An 18,725-nucleotide genomic window follows, 5' to 3' on the forward strand; every position below is an offset into this window, starting at 1 on the left:
AACGTATAACCCCACAAGCCCTATGCCTCAACCCAGCGGCATGCCCCCAATGACAATGTATAACTCCACAAGCCCTATGCCTCAACCCAGCAGCATGCCCGCCATGACAACGTATAACCCCACAAGCCCAATGCCTCAACCCAGCGGCATGCCCCACATGACAACGTATAACCCCAAAATCCCTATGCCTCAACCCAGCGACATGCCCCACATGACAATGTATAACTCCACAAGCCCTATGCCTCAACCCAGCGGCATGCCCCCCATGCCAACGTATAACCCCACAAGCCCTATGCCTCAACCCAGCGGCATGCCCCCCATGCCAACGTATAACCCCACAAGCCCTATGCCTCAACCCAACAGCATGCCCCACATGACAATGTATAACCCCACAAGCCCTATGCCTCAACCTAACAACATGCCCACTATGACAACGTATAACCCCACAACTCCCGCTCCTATCGGCATTTTCATGCCCCCCACGGCAATGTCTGACTCCATGTCCCCCATGTCCTCCATTCCTTACTTTACCCCTACAATCCCGAATTCTTCCATGGGTATGATGGGCCCAATGGATCCTTCAACACAACCTCCATCTGCACCAAACTATGGCTTTTTAACCTAAAACAAGAGAAAAGGGAATACATTTTCTGTGTTGTGTGAAGACAAGGAGGGATGGGCACGATCATAGAAATAAAATAGGATTCCCATTCAAAACAACGTAGCAAGATGATCAGAGCTGTGGCCATTTTTATGTCAGCCGCTGCCATTGCAAACGTTGAAGCAGGCTAAATTCTGTATAAGCTTAACCGACTTACGTCAAGACGCAGACTCACTGAGGTGAGGTTTTGTAGTAATCACTCAAACAAGCAGCAGAGTATTAAGGTTACGAAGCATAGAGAGCCAGAGTAAATGAGTGAAATTAAACAAATTAAGGCTTCATCCACACACTTTTGTCTAGTTGAATGGCAACTGTGTTCGGCTCATTTTATCTCACCGGTGTAGCATTAAAGCATGGTGGAATTAGCAAGCTTGATAGCTAACTAGCAGACCAGCTTGTTAATTCCACTATGCTTCATTGGTACACTGGTAGAAAAAATGAGCCAAACAGCATACTGGTGGCCAGTCGTAGATCTTAGTCTAACGGTCTCTCCGCCTCAATCCCCGCTGCTCCGGAGAAGGACTAGCTACCTAGCTAATCAGCTAACTAATCAGCCATTCCTCTCAGCTGCGTACACTCTCTTCTCAGCAACAACACTTTTCGAGCCACTGACGTGTGTTGTCACCATGTCAAGTAACAACAATCCCCATTTTCTTTTGTACTAGTCAAATGACCACAGCAAACAGTTCAATGTCCGTTCTACTCACGTTCTATTTCTATGGCCAGGAGAGCAAACGCTCAAGATTAATTATCATTGATTTGGAAGGATCATTAAATTCGAAAAACTCCATCATTCTTGAGGAATATACGTACATCAACAGACATCTTATATCAGCAAACGCGACCAATAACACAGCACCAATAACACAAATAATATGTGTCAGGCGATCACAGGCTACAAAAGAAGGACCGCTCCCATCATGTGTGAGGCCAGGGAGCCGAACACCTTTAATGCTTAAGGGTCAGCTGTGAAGTCTGCTTTGCCTCCAGAAGACCGGCCGCTCTCAGTATCTACAGTAGAAAAACCCCGAAGAGAGTGAATAGAAGTAAAGCTGCTGGACCTGATAACAACTGATCTCATCACTGACATTTTCACAGGAGAGTGTTCCCACCTGCTTCAATACAGACACAATCGTCACTGTACCTAAAACATCTGCAGTAGTCTACCGCCCTGTGGCACTCAAGCCCATTCTAATCAAGTGCTTTCAGAAACTGGTTCTCCAGCACATCAAAAACAACATCGCAGCAAGCCTGGACCCTCACCTATTTGCATGCAGAGCCAATAGATCCAGAGAGGATGCCGTTTCTACTACCGGAGCCCCACAGGGCTGTGTGCTCAGCCCCCTCCTGTTCTAATTCATCCTCCATTTTGTCTGATTTTCTTACACAGCAAAATGGGACTGCAAACTGCATTCTGTTTCACAACCCTGTTGTACTATGAACATGAATAACCTTGTAACCCTGTGATGGCTATTAATTAACAAAACTAAGTTTATTGCTGCTTTTGGAGAAGATTTTCTTACTGCATTCAATAACCTGAATGTTACAAAGCGTTTATTTTTCTCGCTACATGTTTCTTATACACAAGTGTCTGTTCAGTAAATGTTTACATTGATTCTGTTTGTATTCAATATATGCACTATTCATTATTATGATTATTATTATAACTAAGTGAAACATTTTATTACTGTTTTTGTAATGAAAAAACTAATAACCATCTACATATACATGTTTTTTTCTCATATTCAATGGCTTAAAGGATTTATACTACTTTAAATGGTGGTGGGTATACAACATGTAAGTCAGTATTAACTGATGATCATGATCTTTATGGATGGAGAACAATAACTTATTGTTAAAACATGTTACAGAGAACCTGTTTGTTAATAAAGGAGCGATCAGTAACTTCAGAACTTGAGTGTGGAGAGTGTTTTTTGACCTCTGGAACACGTCTGTCATAAAAGATTCAAGTTCACTCCCAACTTCATATCATACATAAAAGACAGTTAATATATAATAATTATTTTTATCTCTCTTTAATGATCCAACAACTAATCACGGTGATAATCTCTTCATGATCTTTTACAGATCACTTAGTGAGGAATATCTGTCACTGATCAGTAAAGATCCACATTTCTTCAGATTTATAGCACAATCTTGTGGTCATTAGACTGAACAACACAGCTGCTCTTATTGATGATTGACATAGATTTAATTCTGCATTACACAAGACCAGTCTCTTCGAGTCTCTGTCTCACATTTTTTTATGAATCTGATTTGGCTCCACGTGGTGAAATTAACCAGATGTTAGTTCATCTGAGAAAATCTCACTTGTTTGTACCAAGTTCAAGAAATGTGAGATGGTACATGCAACATGAGGTTTGGTGCTTGTGTTCAAAGATAGAGAGAGTTAAAGGACTGTAATTGTGTCTGTTATTCATAGTTTACTTGCTGGAGAGAGAAAGGTTTGTCTTGCCACTGCATTTGTACCCTACACTTTAAAGAAAGGTGCTTTATTAGTGTGACTACAAACGGAGGTTATTCCCTCACCGATTGGGAGGGTGTAGAGGATGTATTGAAATTGGGTTGGAATGAGTCAGCCAAAAAAAACCAGCCTGCCCAGGTGCAAGCCATCAGGATAGAAGGCTCCACCCACCTCTACCTGCAGGCATTCTGCAAGGAAGAAAAACTCACTTCAGGTCAGATTCAGAACAATTCAATTTGTGATATTTGCAGTTTTGTTAGTTTTGCTTCAGTTCAGCTAAGTTGAGTTTAGCTTGGTTAAGTTAACTTCACTGAGGCACCAGCCCATTTCAATCCAATCTAACTGACTTTCTATCTCTACATCTAATCATGGATAAAGTATATTTATACCTTTACCGAGTGGATTTGACCTTGACCCTTTGTTTAAAGGGTCATGGGCTGAGAATGTTATGGCCAGCAAGGTACCCTTCAAACCAGTCGCTCATAGAGGGAAAGCCAGAGAGGATCTGGCACAATACCCCGTTGTAAATGCCAAGCCCCATGACCCTTATGCCTCTCCTGAGTCAAATGCCAATTTGACCCACAAAGTCCCAATGCATCTCCCCAGCATCATGCCAATGTCTGGCCCCAACATCCTAATGCTGCTCCCCAACAGTACGCCGATGTCCAGCCCCACAACCCCTTTGCCTTCCCCCAGCATCATTTCAAATTTGAGCCCCACAATCCCTCTACCTCTCTCCAGCATCATGCTAATGTCTACCCACACAACCCCTAGGCATGATGCATAAAGGTTGTGAGGGTAGACATTGGCATGATAGCCCCACATCCCTTATAACTTTCCAGAGTCCAATGCCAATGTCTGCCCACGCAACCCCTAAGCCTCTCCCCAGCACCATGACATTGTGGAGCCCCACAACCCTTATGCCAGATTAATACATCAACATTAATAATCGTAATACATAGTGTGCCAATCAAGGTTAATTTTATAGTAGTAACTTTAAGTACATTTTCTTTAAGATTCTTTTACACTTTTATTGAAGTAAGATTTTAAATGCAAGACATTTACTTGTCATAAAGTATATTTACATTGTTGTACTGGTACTTTGATTTAAGTAAATCCTCTGAATAGTTCTACCACCTCTGTCTCCAGTCTTTATGCTAAGCTAAGCTAACTGCCTTTAGTTTTTTCCATACAGACATAAGAGTGGTATTGATCTTTTCAGCTCATTCTCCACCAGAAAGCAAATAAATTGATTCCCCAAAATGCAGTTTCCACATGTGATCGGGTGCCAGTGGACTCATACTCTCACAGCTTTGAACAGGATGAGCAGGTTTAACAAACATGAACGTTACAAGAATGGTATGTATGTGGCACTGCGTTGGCACAACATCATAGAGGCCAAGAATGTTTCAGTAAAACATCTGAGAAGGAACTGGTGCTAAACCACAAATACTTTCACTTTCACCAACATGTGCACTTGGATTCAGACGAGCCGTTCGACAACAGGTAAATAATCTCTTACATTATCACTGCTGTCATATCTATAGAAAATAATATATTATAATTGAACAGGTAATCCAGTAGGTTTTAATTGTTTATTTTGCTGACAGAGTAGTAGAATTTTTAACAGGTAAATAATCTCTTAAAACTCTGCTACTTCATGAGCTGTTAACTATCACTGCTGTCCTGTAACAATCTCAAGTGTCATTTTTATCTTTAAATTTAAATTTATTTACTTTTCTGTAATTTATTTTATTTTTTATTAATTTATAAGATCATCTAGTTGTTTTTAATTTTTTTTAAATATAGGAGACTTTTCTGAAAGAAGCATTTAAAGGATATGTTTTCTTTTGTCATCCATCAACACTATTTAGGTGGCCATTTGAACATTTAAACTGGCTTTGCTTGCTTTAGTTATTTCTCCGGTGGACATCTAAAGATTGCTTTATAATATAAGCATTGGGGGACAAAATCCACAGTCCTTCTGTGCAGAAATACATTCCAAAGTTAATCTGAAGATTTTTCCTCACAAAGTTACAATCTTTTTAGTGCAAAATTCCCTTGTTGTGTTTCCGTGTTGAGCTGCGATGAAGTGACATTAACACAGAGAAGTTTTAAACTTATTTTAATGGCTCTTTTAATGGATTTCGATGTTCATGTGGATACCTGTCATGATAAAATGTGAGCCTTCCTCTTTTATCTAACATATCTTAAAATGCCCAGATTTGGAGACAGTGTATATGTTTTTTCCGTGGATATGTTTTACATGTCATGGGCTGTTCTACAGAAACCGATGCACATACAAGTAGACTCATAGTGCACCTACAAGAAATCTGTTGTATACAGGTGTTACAAGCAGATATTGGAGTTTGGTAAAACATACAGCATTTTGTGTTAACACGGTGCTGACAAAGATGTGGCTAAAGGTGAAAACTGATTTTTCCTTTCAACTTTTCATGGAGATCTTGTAAAGTCAATGAACAAAAGTACAGGGGAGGTAATTAATATTTGCCTTCGCTCACTCGAACTTGAAACTCCACCCACTCTCTCAGAAAAGATCTCTGTCATTTCCCTGAAGTGACAGTGAATCAATTCTGGGAAATTACAGAGATCGGTCCAAGAAAAAAAAGTATGTACTTGTACTTTACTTGATCACATATTATGCTACTTTATGCTTCACTACATTTAAGTGCTACATTTTGTTTCACAGCTATGGTTTCTGTATATACAGTAATTCAGCTTAAGATTGGTTTATAAAATATGATGCATTTTATAGAAAAACGATTTGCCTCCATTCATTATATCACACAAACACAAACACTCCTCTGCCTGCGTTCAAAACATTTGGGCTACGGTTGAAAAAAACTGGTATTACAGGTTTATGTTAATTACTCAGAACAATCACTACCTAAGCTTCCTTGTAGGGTAGGGTAAAAAAAGATGCAGTACAAGAAATACTGTGGTTCAATTAGCAGAAAAAAGACAAGGCAGAAAAAACTAAATTACTTTGCGTTTAATCTAATTGCAACTTTATAATTTATAGTTTCTCTCAGTTAGTAATACAATTATTTATTTGAACAAATGTATTTGTCATTGTGAGGGTAAAGATAAAAGGAAAACCAAACTAAAAAAGGTAGATGATGGTGGTGAGAGAGAAGAGTAAGACAAAATGAGTCAGCCTGCCCAGGTGTATGACATCAGGAAAGAAAGCTCCACCCATCTCTACCTGCAGTCAACCTGCAAAGAAAAAAAAAACCACAAGTCAGCAGGAGGAGGAGTGAGTCACACACTTCAGCGCCTGTTCACCAGAATTACTTCATTTTAATTCACTCATTGACTTTAGCTCAAGTCAGTTAAATTGGTGCAATTTGCGGTTTTGTTTCTTTCAGCTGTGTTCAAATGGTTAAAATCTCTTCACTGTGGTACCAATGCATTTCAATCCAAGCTAACTGTCTCTCTGTCTCTACAGCTAATCATGTCTAGCATGGATCTAAGCCTGTCCCCAGTGGATTTCACCTTGAACCTATGTTCAACAATCTACCAATTGGCTGAGAATGCGACTGCCAACAACACATATTGCCAACAAGTCGTCCAGAGAGTCAAACTACTGGAGGAACTGGTTCATACCGTCAAACAAAGAGAGCATGAAGTAATCTCTGACACTGTGGCGAAAGTTCTGAAGGAAATCTGCAGCACTCTGAAATCTGCCAAGACGCTGATGGAGAAATTTTCTACGGGCTTGATGGAGTCCAGCAGCCACGAAGATGAGTTTTCCAATGTGAACGAAATGCTCACTAACAACTTCCAGGTACTGTCGGGGGCTCTTCTGATTGACCAGGGAAACGCGACATACCAAGGGTATGAAACTGTTGGAGGAAAGACACAGCCTCATACTAGCCCCACAGCGCCTCAACCCAGCACCATGCCCCCCAAGATAATGCAAAATCGCACAGATGCTGAGCCTAAACCCAGCACAATGCCCCCCAAGACAACGCGAAACCCCACAGATGCTGAGACCCCATCCAGCACCATGCCCCCAAAGAAAACACAAAACCCCACAGATGCTGAGCCTCAACCCAGCACCATGCCCCCCAAGACACTGCATAGCCCCACAGATTTGTCTCAACCAAGCACCATGCCCACAATGACAATGCATTACTCTACAGCCGCAATGCCTCAACCAAGCACAATGCCCCCCATGACAATGCATTACTCCACAGCCACAGTGCCTCAAACCATTACAATGTCTCCCATGACAATGCATTACCCCACAGCCACAATGCCTCAACCCAGTACCCCAACCCCCATGTCGACGTATTACCCCACACACCCTAAGCCTCAAGCCAGCACTATGCCACTCATGACATCCTATATCCCCACAAGCCATATGCCCCAACCCAGCACCATGCCCTCCATGACAATGTTTTGCCCCATAGGTTTTATGCCTCAACCCAGCACCATACCGCCCATGGCAATCTATAGACCCACAGCCCCTATTCCTTTCCAAAGCCCCATGCCAATGTGTCACCCCACATCTCCTGCGCCTGCTGGCTGGTTCATGCCCTCCATGGCAATGTCTAACTCTATGTCCCCCATGTCCTACATCCCTTTCTCCACCCCCACATCCCCTGATTCTGACGAAAACGAGTTCTACAATGTGGACAAAATGCTCACTGATAACTTACAGGTACTGTCTGAGGCTCTTCTGATGGAGCAGAAAAACGCCCCTGACCAAGTGTATGACACAGTTGGGGGAAGGACGGAGCCTCATACTAGCCCCATAGCCCCTCAACCCAGCACCACACCCCAAATAACAACGGATATCCACACAACCCCTGTGCCCCAACCCAGCACCATGCCCGCCATGACAATGTATAGACCCCAAACCCCTATTCTTTTACAGAGCCCCATGCCCACCATGACAAAGTGTCACCCCACATCTCCTGCGCCTGTCGGCTGGTTCATGCCCTCCATTGCAATGTCTAACTCAATGTCCCCCATGTCTTCCATCTGTTTCCCTACCGCTACAGTCCCCAATTCCGACATGGGCATGATGGAGAAATTTTCTCCGGGCTTGATGAAGTCCAGCAGTCACGACGACGAGTTCTCCAATGTGGACAAAATGCTTACTGATAACTTCCACGTACTGTCGGAGGCTCTTCTAAATGACCAGGGAAACACGCAGCACCAAATGTATGATACTGTTGAAGGAAAGACACAGCCTCATACTAGCCTCACAGAACCTCAACCCAGCACTATGCCCTCCATGACAACAAATAACCCCACAGCTCTTATGCCTCAACCCAGCACCATGTCCCACGTGACAACGTATAACCCCATAGCCACTGTGCCTCAACCCAGCAACAGGCCCGCCATGACAACTCATAAACCCACAGACGATATGCCTCAACCCAGCACGACGTCCCCCATGACATCGCATTACCCCACAGACCATAAGCATCAACCCAGCACCATGCCTCCCATGACAATGCATAGCCCCACATCCTCTATGCCTCAACCCAGCACCACGCCCCAACTGACAACGGATATCCACAAAACCCCTGTGCCTCATCCCAGCACCATGCCCTCCATGACAATATATAGACCTCAAACCCCTTTTCTTTTACAGAGCCCCATGCCCACCATGACAAAGTGTCACCCCACATCTCCTGCGCCTGTCGGCTGGTTCATGCCCTCCATTGCAATGTCTAACTCAATGTCCCCCATGTCCTCCATCCGTTTCCCTACCCCTACAGTCCCCAATCCTGACATGGGCATGATGGAGACATTTTCTCCGGGCTTGATGGAGTCCAGCAGCCACGACGATGAGTTCTCCAATGTGGACAAAATGCTTACTGATAACTTCCAGGTACTGTCAGAGGCTCTTCTGATTGACCAGGGAAACACGCTGCACCAAATGTATGATACTGTTGAAGGAAAGACACAGCCTCATACTAGCCTCACAGAACCTCAACCCAGCACTATGCCCTCCATTACAACAAATAACCCCACAGCTCTTATGCCTCAACCCAGCACCACGCCCCCCATGACAACTCCTAACCCCACAGACATCAAGCCTCAACCCAGCACCACGCCCCCCATGACAGCGCATAACCCCACAGACACCATACCTTAACCCAGCACCAATGTGTCACTCCACATCTCCTGCACCTGTTAGCTGTTTCATGCCCTCCATGGCAATGTCTAACTCTATGTCCTCCATCCCCCCCCTTCATTCCCCAGTTCTGTCATGGACATGATGGTACCAACGGATCCTTCAACACAAACTACAGCTGTTGTACCAAACTATGGCTTCTTACCCTAAAACACGTTGTAATGTAAGGACAAAGAGGGATTGGCAGGATCATAGACATATAATTGGATTCAAACAGATATTCCCTTGTCACAGCATAAGAAAGCACTTGCTATCGCCAGTTGTCGATAGCAACTAATCGATTGTCTCTAACCAGAGAAGCATTAAAGCATAGTGGATTTAGCGAGCTTGATAGCTAACTATCAGACTACCTTGCTAATTCCACCATGCTTCATAGCAAAACAGCGGGCTGGTGGCCAGCAGCAGATCTGAGTTAACAGACCCTCCGCCTCACTCCCCGCTGCTCCAGAAAAGGACCAGCGACCTAGCTAACTAGCCATTCATCCATCTCCGGATGACTGGCTAGTTAGATGACCTGCTTCAAGACAGCCACCTTCGCAAAATCTGAAGTGTCTAGTCGAAACAACTACCGTCCTGTGGCACTAACCCTAGTCTGATGAAGTGCTTTGAGAAACTGGTTCTCCAGCACATCAACAAGAACATCCCAGCCAGCCTGGACCCTGACCAGTTTGGATACAGAGCCAACAGATCCAGAGAGGATGACGTCTCCACTGCCCTCCACTCAGCTATCGCTCATCTGGAAAATATCAACCCCTATATTAGAATATTTTTTGTTGATTTCAACTCAGCTGTCATCACAATTTCCCCCATGAACCTAAATTTAGCACTCTGCTCTTGAGTACCTCACTCTGCAAAGTTTATCAGACATACCCCAGCACCTCCTCCACTATTGAAAACCGGAGCCCCCCAGGGCTGCGTACTCAGCCCCTTCCTGTTGTAATTAATCCTCCACCCTCAACTTATATAATATATATTTTTGTGTGTGTGTGTTTTCATTTATGTTGGAAAATGGGACGGCAAACTGCATTCTATACCAAAAACCTGCTGTACTATGAACATGAATACCCTTGAATCCTTTGTAACCCTGTGATGGCTATTAACTAACAAAACCGTTTCTTTTTCACTATATTCATGTTTCTTACACCTGCAGTGTCAGTAAAAGTTTATATGGGCACTTATTCTGTTTGTATTCAATATATACACTATTCGTTATTATTATTTTACTATTTCTAAGTGAGGAACTTTATTAAGACAAACTAGCAACTGTCTACATATACACATTTTTCACATATTCAATGGCATAAAGGATTTATAGTACTTTAAGTGGTGATGTGTATACATGTAAATCAGTATTAACTGATGATCATGAACTGTATGTATGGTGAACAATAACTTCTTGTTGAACTTGTTACAGAGAACTTGTTTGTTAATAAAGGAACAATCAGGAACCTTTAAATTTGAGTGTGGAGTGTTTTTTTTTTTTACCTCTGGAACACATTTTTCATCAAACATTCAATTTCACTCCCAACTTCATGTCATACATTAAAGACACTTAATGTATAATAATTATTTTTCTCTCTCTTTAATGGTCTGTAACAACTAATCGCGGTCATAATCTCTTCATGGTCTTTTACAGATCACTTAGTGAGGAATATCTGTCACTGATCAGTAAAGATCCACATTTCTTCAGATTTATAGCACAATCGTGTGGTCATTAGACTGAACAACACAGCTGTTATTATTGTGGTGACACTCCACCTCCCATACAGTAGGTGTCCCTGTTGCTGTGCGTATGGTTGTCTGTTGCCGGCACTGAATGGAGAGTCATCAGCTGTATGATCCACACCTGTACCGGTGTGTCTGCCCTTAAATACTCCTTCATTCAGCTGGCTTGGTCTCTCTGGGGGAAGGTCCTTTTTGTCACCGACATGACACAGTTCCTGTTGTTTATGTTTGAGTTCAACATAAACAACACACTGCCACACATCCATACACGCATTTCACTACTGATAGTGAAATGATCAGCTCGTTTTTCTCCCTATTTTCATTAGTCTCTGAGCCGGGCAAAATTAACCAGATATCTGTTCATCTGAGAAAAATCAAACTTGTTTGTACCAAGTTCAAGAACTGTGAGAAGCTAAACCAACATGGAACATGACGTTTGGTACTTGTGTTCACATAAATCACAAGTTAATGTGAAGTTAAACTGCTCTGAAAGTGATCCACTGTCTGGTCAGCTCTTGAGGCCACATGCACAAAACTCAGGACTAAAAGTCTGTAAATATGCACACGCACTCTTTTCATCCGATTTTTAAGATGTGGGTCATTCAGTTTTATTGATTGCACTTATTGTACAACTGTGTCCTGCATGGGCCGGATTTCCACTCCCACATGTTATTTAACCCTGTGTGTACCATCCGTTTTCTCCTAACAGTGTGTCTGGAGCACCCAAACATCCAGAACCACTGCTGTCCACTAAATCCTGAGGGGATTATTCTCAATAAAATATATTGGAATTAATTGGTGGTTATTAGGGTCTGAAACTTGACATGGAGTGTTTTGTATATATTCTACGCTAAATGAGTGTCTATTACTGAACTTCAGGTTTGGTGTTTGCTGTGCACAACAATGGAGGCCAGTTTTGAAGAGAGAGTTGGAGGACTGGAGATTTCTTTCTGTTATTTAAAGTTTCCTTGATAGAGAGAGGGAAGTTTGTCTTGCTGCTGTATTTATACCCTAGACCTTTAAGAAGGGTGCTTTATTCAGCTGTTAGTCAGAGTTCACTCCAGTGGGAGGGTGTAGAGACTGGATTGGAATTGGGTCAGAATGAGTCGGGCTTAACAGCTCATCCTGCTCAGGTGAAAGACATCAGGACTGAAAGCTCCTCCCATTTCTACCTGCAAGGAAAAAAACACAAGACAGCAGAAGGAGCAGTGATTTAGAGGCAGCTTTGTTAGTTTCAGTTGAGTTCAGCTGGGTTGACTTCAGTGTGGATAAGTTGACTTTACTGATGCACCAGTGTATTTCAATCCAAGCTAACCGACTCTCTATCTCTACAGCTCATCATGGATAGTAGATCCATACCTGTCCCTTGTGGATTAGGCCTTGACCCTTTGTCTAACAACCTACAAGAAGACTGAGATTGTGTTCAGCCCTGTAAACCAGTTGCCTTACAGAATGAAAGCCCGAGAAGAACTGGTTCTCACCTCACCATCAAACAAAGACGGCAGGTCTGAATCTCTGCTGTAGTGGAGAACGCTCTGGGGAAACTCTGCAGCACTCCAGCCACTCACAAGGTTCTGATGATTAAATACTCCAAAATTAAAACTGTTATGAGCTTCAGCAATGAAGACAAGTTCTACAAGCTGAATGGCATTCACCTGGACATTCAGGTGAGTAGGTGGAGAGTATTGCAGTGGACAACTTCTTACTGGCACCACACCCCTTTGCCAATATCTAGCCCCACAACCCCTACGCCTTGTTCAAGCAACATGCCATTGTCCAACCCCAAAAGCCTTATGCCTCTCCCCAGTACAATGTCAATGTCCAGCCCCACAGCGCCCTATGCCTCTCCCAGAATCATGTCAACGTCTAGCCCCAAAATCCCTATGCCAATGCATAGACCCACAACCCCCGCATGTGTCTCTCTCGAGCACATGCATAGTCTAGCCCCACAACCCCTATGCCTCGCCAAGCATCATGCCAATTTCCAGCCCTACAACCCTTATCCATCTCCACAGCATTGTGCCAATGTCTAGCACAACAATCCCTATACATCTCACGAGCACCATGCCAATGTCTAGCCCCACAATCCTACACCTTTCCCCTGCATCTTGTCAAGTCCTAGACTCAAAACCACTATGCTTCTCTCACAGCACCATGTCAATGTCTAGCCCCCAACCCCGATGCTAATGTATGGCTCCACACCCCTGTCCATCTCCCAAGCATCATACCAATGGCCAGCCCAACAACCCCTAAGCCTCCCTTCAGCACCATGCCCCCCAGGCCACTACCTATCCACACAGCTCCTTTGCCTTCATCATGTCTCCCAGGTTTCTACCTGGAACCATGTCCCCCATGCTTTTCTCCACCACCATTTCCTCCAGACACTAAAAGTATCTCTGTAATATTTAAGGACAAAGAGGGAGGGTTAAGAAGAAGACCTCTTGTGTAGGAGCCCCTTATTTGTTTCTCTTTACTATATTCTGCACCGTATTATTTTACAGCTATAGTTAGTTAGTTTTCAGAATAAGATTGCACATATGATGCACTTGTTAAACATAATAAAATGTAAGAAAATAAATCAACAACCCCTGTCAATTTCATCTTATGAAAGATCCAAGATGCAAGACTTTTACTTGTCATGAAGTATTTTTTACATTGTTGTACTGGTACTTTTATATAGGTAAATGCTCCGAGGGTTCTTCCACAACTGGTTTTCTTCTGTTTCTAGTCTTTATGATTAGCTAAGCTTACTGCCTTCAGTTTTTAAAGTACAGACATAAGAGTGGCATTGATCTGATCGGCTCATTCTCCTCCAGAAAGCTGATAATTAGATTCCCCAAAATGCAGTTTCTACATGTGAGTGGTGCCAGCGGGCGCATACTCTTACAGCCTTGAACGGGATGAGCAGGTTTAGCAAGTAGATAGAATGTTTTGTATGTGGCACTGCGTTGGCACAGCATCGTGGAAAGAAACTGCTGCTAAACAACAAACACTTTCATCTTCTCCAACTTGCGCACCTGGATTCAGACGGGCCATTTGTCAACAGGTAAATCATCTTTTAAAAACTCTGCTTCTTCATGCTTTTACATTGTAATTGCTCTCCTGTAAAGATCTCTAAAGTGTCAATATTTATGGGCTTAAAAAACAACCAGTTTTAGCTTTGTGACAATTAATGTATTGTATTGTTTAAAAAATAGTTGATCGGATAATCCAGTTGGTTTTTAAATTGTTTATTTTTCTGTTGGATTAGGAATATTTTCTGGAACCATAAATGAGTATTGACGGGGTGGTTTGTTGCTTTTGACATCTGTCAATGATAGTCAGGTGGCCATATGAACATTTAGTTACAATCTTTTCAGTACAGAATTCCCTCGTTGTGTTTCTGTATTGAGCTGCGATGAAGTGACATTAACATAGAGAGGTTTTATTACTAAAATTACTAACTTTGGAAGATATCCACATGATTTGTCTAATTCAGACTGCTGCAGCCTCATATTAACTTATTTGAATGGATCTTTTAATGGCCACTATGAACAGGAGGATTGATTACAGGATGCAAAACCTGTTAAGATGTTCACATGGTCACCTTTAATCCTTTTTCATCTAATACATTTAAAAATGCCCAGATTTGGAGACACTGTATGTACTTTTCTGTGTATAGCTATAATACATGTCATGGACTGTTATACAGAAACAATGCACATACAGGTAGACCTATATTACACCTACAAGAAATCTGTTGTAGACAGGTGTTAAAACCAGATGTTGGAGGTTGTTTTGCAAAAATATACCGTTTTGTGTAAACACAGTGCTAACAAAGATGTGGTTAAAGTTGAAAACAGTTTTTTCCTGTAAACTTTCATGGAGATCTTGTAAAGTCAAATAACAAAAGCACAGGACAGGTTATTAATATTTACCTTTGCTCCTTTGAAACTCCACCCACACTCTCAGAAAAGATCTCTGTCATTTCCCTGAAGTGACAGTGAATCAATTCTGGGAAATTACAGTTTCAATTCAAGCATGTACTTGTACTTTACTTGATACTACTTTAAACTTCACTACATTTCAGTGCAAAATATTGCCTTTTTTACTCCACTAAAGTTTATTTCACAGCTCGGGTTAGTGGTTGTAATTCAGATTAATATCAGTTTATAAAATATGATGCATTTTATAGAAAAAATAGTCAATGGTATAAAAAGATTAACCAGATTTTGTCATGTTTTGATGGATTCATTCACCTAAAAGAGAGAAAAGGCTTGTGCTGTGAGTGTAATGCAACACTGATTATCGAAAATGAGCAGATGATAGAGTTGACTGGGCGTGTCTTAGCCCAAAATAAAATCTGGTATTTCAGGTTTAATTTAATTGTTCAGAACAATCACTAACGCAGCTTCCATGTTGGGTATGTCAGGCTGAAAGATGTCGGGAAACATGCTAGCTGTATCTGGCTATTTGGGAAGAAAAAAACACAGAATTCTAGATGTTTCTCTTCTTGGATCAAATAGTGAGAAAAATATTTGTTTGTGCAAACATATTTGTCGTTGTGAGGGCAAAAATAAAAGGAAGACCAAACCAAAATAAAGTTAGATGTAGGGGGTGAGAGAGAAGAGAGAGACTAAAAGAGACTAAATAACCCAGCCTGTCCAGGTGCAAGACATCAGGTTAGAAAGCTCCACCCACCTCTAACTGCAGTCAACCTGCAATGTGAAAAAAAGAAAGCCAGCCGGAGGAGCAGTGAGTCACACACATCAGCTCCAATTTACCAGACTTACTTCATCTGTAATTCACTAATTTACTTCAGCTCAGGTCAGTTTAATTCACGCAATCTGCGGTTTTGTTCCTTTCGGTTGAGGTCAGTCTGGTTAGGTTCACTTCAATGTTGCACCGGTTCAATCTAAGCTAACTGCCTCTCTGTCTCTACAGCTAATCATGGATAACAGGGATCTATACCAGTCCCAAGTGGATTTGACCTTGAGCCTATGTTCAACAATCTACCAGATGGCTGCAAATGCGAAGGCCAACAAAAATAACTGCCAACAAGTCGCCCAGAGAGTCAAAGTACTGGAGGGACTGGTTCATACCGCTAAACAGAGAGAGCATGGCGTAATCTCTCCCACTGTGGAGAACGCTCTGAAGGAAATCTGCAGCACTCTGAAATCTGCCAAGACGCTGATGGAGAAATTCTCCCGAAATAATTCTTTTTCGGGATTGAGGAAGTCCGGCAACCATGACGACCAGTTCTCCAATGTGGACGAAACGCTCATTGATAACTTACAGGTACTGTCCAGGGCTCTTCTGATTGACCAGGGAAAGGACCTCAGCAGCATGCCCCCCATGGCATATAACACCACAACCACTATGTCTCAACCCATGAACATGGCCCCCATGGGGTATAACCCCACAGTCTCTATGCCTAAACCCAGGAACATGCCCCCCATGACATCGTATAACCCCACAGCCGCTATGCCTCAACTCATGAACATGGCCCGCATGGGGTATAACCCCACAGCCTCTATGCCTCAACCCATGAACATGGCCCCCATGGGGTATAACCCCACAACCTCTATGCCTCAACCCAGGAACATGGCCCCCATGACATCGTATAACACCCCAACACCTGCGCTTGTCGGCTGGCTCATACCCTCTATGGAAACGTCTAACTCCATGTCCTCCATCCCTTTCTCCACGCCAATTGGTTTTTCAACACTGTGGTGAAGGCTGACCGGAGTGGCTTCTGAAGTGGTAGGAGGCAGACACGAGAGACTTTGTTCCGATAACAAAAAGGTGTTTTATTTACAAAAGTGCCCTGCTACACGCGTAACCAAACATATATACAAACAAAACAGCAGGATCTAGTTCCTACCATGAGTGCAGGTGACACCAATTACTGACTCCAATAGTTAACAGACAAAAGCTCTACCTTACAGCACCCCTTTAGGTAGCCAACAATTGTATATGGTTTACAATTTGCTATACACTCGCAACAATGTAAAACAGATCACAACTAACCTACAAATCTACCTGTACATATTCTACTCCCCCCCATATTTGGTCTGACCCAATGACATCCCAGATGACATCATCCAGTGTATAAATAGAGGAAATGGTTGGGTGCCTCCCCCTTTAGCCTCTAGAACACATGGTGGGTATGGCAAGCAAACAATTGACAAGCATGGTTAGATTTATAGATGAATGTAATATGGGGACAAATGGTGTGTTCTCACCCACTTTGTCACAAACACAAACTACATCTGTACCAAACTATCGCTTTTAACCCTAAAACAAGAATAACACGCTGTAAAAAGTGGAAACATTTTATATAATGGGAGGACAAAGAGGGATGGGCAGGATCATAGAAACAGAAAAGGAAAGGAACAGACTTTCAAATCAACGTAGAGTGGTGGCCATTTTTTATGTCTGCCGCTGCCATTGGGACCCTAGCAGGCACATTTTTATATAAGTAAAATCCCTGATGAGATTGAATATGAGTAGAGCTGCTGGACCTGGTAACACCCACAGTTGTTTACTAAGAACTCGTTCCAACCGGCTAACTGATCATCACTGACATCTTTGACATATCACTGTCACCAGAGAGTGTTCCCACCTGTTTCAAGACAGCCACCATTGACCCTGTACCTAAAACATCTGCAGTGTCCACTTTAAACAGCTACTGCAACTGGTTATTAGCCTTCCTCACAAACATACACCAGCACCTCCTCCAATCCGGAGCCCCCCAGGGCTGTGTGCTCAGCCCCTTCCTGTTGTAATTAATCCTCCACCCTCTACTTATAATGTTGTTTTTATGTTGGAAAATGGGACCGCAAACTGCAACCCTGTTGTACTATGACAATGAATAACGTTGTAACCTTTGTAAACCTGTGATGGCTGTAAACTAACAAAACTATGTTTATTGCTGTTTTTGGAAAAGATTGTCTTTCTGCATGTTACAAAGTGTGTCTTTTTCTGTCTCTACATGTTTCTTACACCCCAGTTTCTGTTCAGTAAATATTTACACGGGTATTTATGTTTGTATTCAATATATGCACTATTCATGATTAAGATTATTATTATAACTAAGTGAGGCACTTTAGTGCTGTTTGTTTAGGTTTTTGTCATGAAAATACTCATAACTATCTACATATTCAATGGCTTAAAGGATTTATAGTACTTTAAATGGTGGTGTGTATACAACATGTAAGTCAGTATTAACTTATGATCATGATCTTTATGTATGGAGAACAATAACTACATGTTACAGAGAACTTGTTTGTTAATAAAGGAGCGATCAGTAACTTTAGAACTTGAGTGTGGAGTGTTTTTGATCTCTGGAACACGTCTGTCATAAAAGATTCAAGTTCACTTCAACTTCATGTCATACATTAAAGACAGTTAATGTATAATAATTATTTTTCTCTCTCTTTAATGATCTGTAACAACTTATCATGGTCATAATCTCTTCATGGTCTTTTACAGATCACTTAGTGAGGAATATCTGTCACTGATCAGTGAAGATCCACATTTCTTCAGCTTTATAGCACAATCTTGTGGTCATTAGACTGAACAACACAGCTGTTATTATTGATGATGGACATAGATTACATTCTGCATTACACAAGGCCAGTCTCTTCGAGTCTCTGTCTCAGCATGTTTTTCAAATCTGATTTGGCTCCACGTGGTGA

At 42.2% G+C, this 18,725-nt stretch overlaps 2 protein-coding genes across 2 annotated transcripts; both read left to right on the forward strand.

Annotated features, from left to right (window-relative positions):
* The first annotated feature begins 4,596 nt into the window (after nucleotides 1-4,596).
* Nucleotides 4,597-9,436, forward strand: LOC116388745 (mucin-2-like). The gene is made up of 2 exons (XM_031856892.1): nucleotides 4,597-4,652; nucleotides 6,616-9,436. The coding sequence occupies exon 2, from the start codon at nucleotides 6,622-6,624 to the stop codon at nucleotides 9,280-9,282; it is 2,661 nt and encodes an 886-aa protein (XP_031712752.1). The 5' UTR covers nucleotides 4,597-4,652; nucleotides 6,616-6,621; the 3' UTR covers nucleotides 9,283-9,436.
* A 4,581-nt stretch (nucleotides 9,437-14,017) lies between these two features.
* Nucleotides 14,018-16,802, forward strand: LOC116392316 (uncharacterized). The gene is made up of 2 exons (XM_031863651.1): nucleotides 14,018-14,092; nucleotides 15,970-16,802. Exon 2 carries the CDS (start codon nucleotides 15,976-15,978, stop codon nucleotides 16,759-16,761), a length of 786 nt encoding a protein of 261 aa, XP_031719511.1. The 5' UTR covers nucleotides 14,018-14,092; nucleotides 15,970-15,975; the 3' UTR covers nucleotides 16,762-16,802.
* The last annotated feature ends 1,923 nt before the right edge of the window (nucleotides 16,803-18,725 follow it).

The sequence above is a fragment of the Anarrhichthys ocellatus genome, unplaced genomic scaffold (genome assembly GCF_004355925.1).
Source record: "Anarrhichthys ocellatus isolate YVR2014 unplaced genomic scaffold, GSC_Weel_1.0 scaffold2, whole genome shotgun sequence".
Classification (NCBI taxonomy): Eukaryota; Metazoa; Chordata; class Actinopteri; order Perciformes; family Anarhichadidae; genus Anarrhichthys; species Anarrhichthys ocellatus.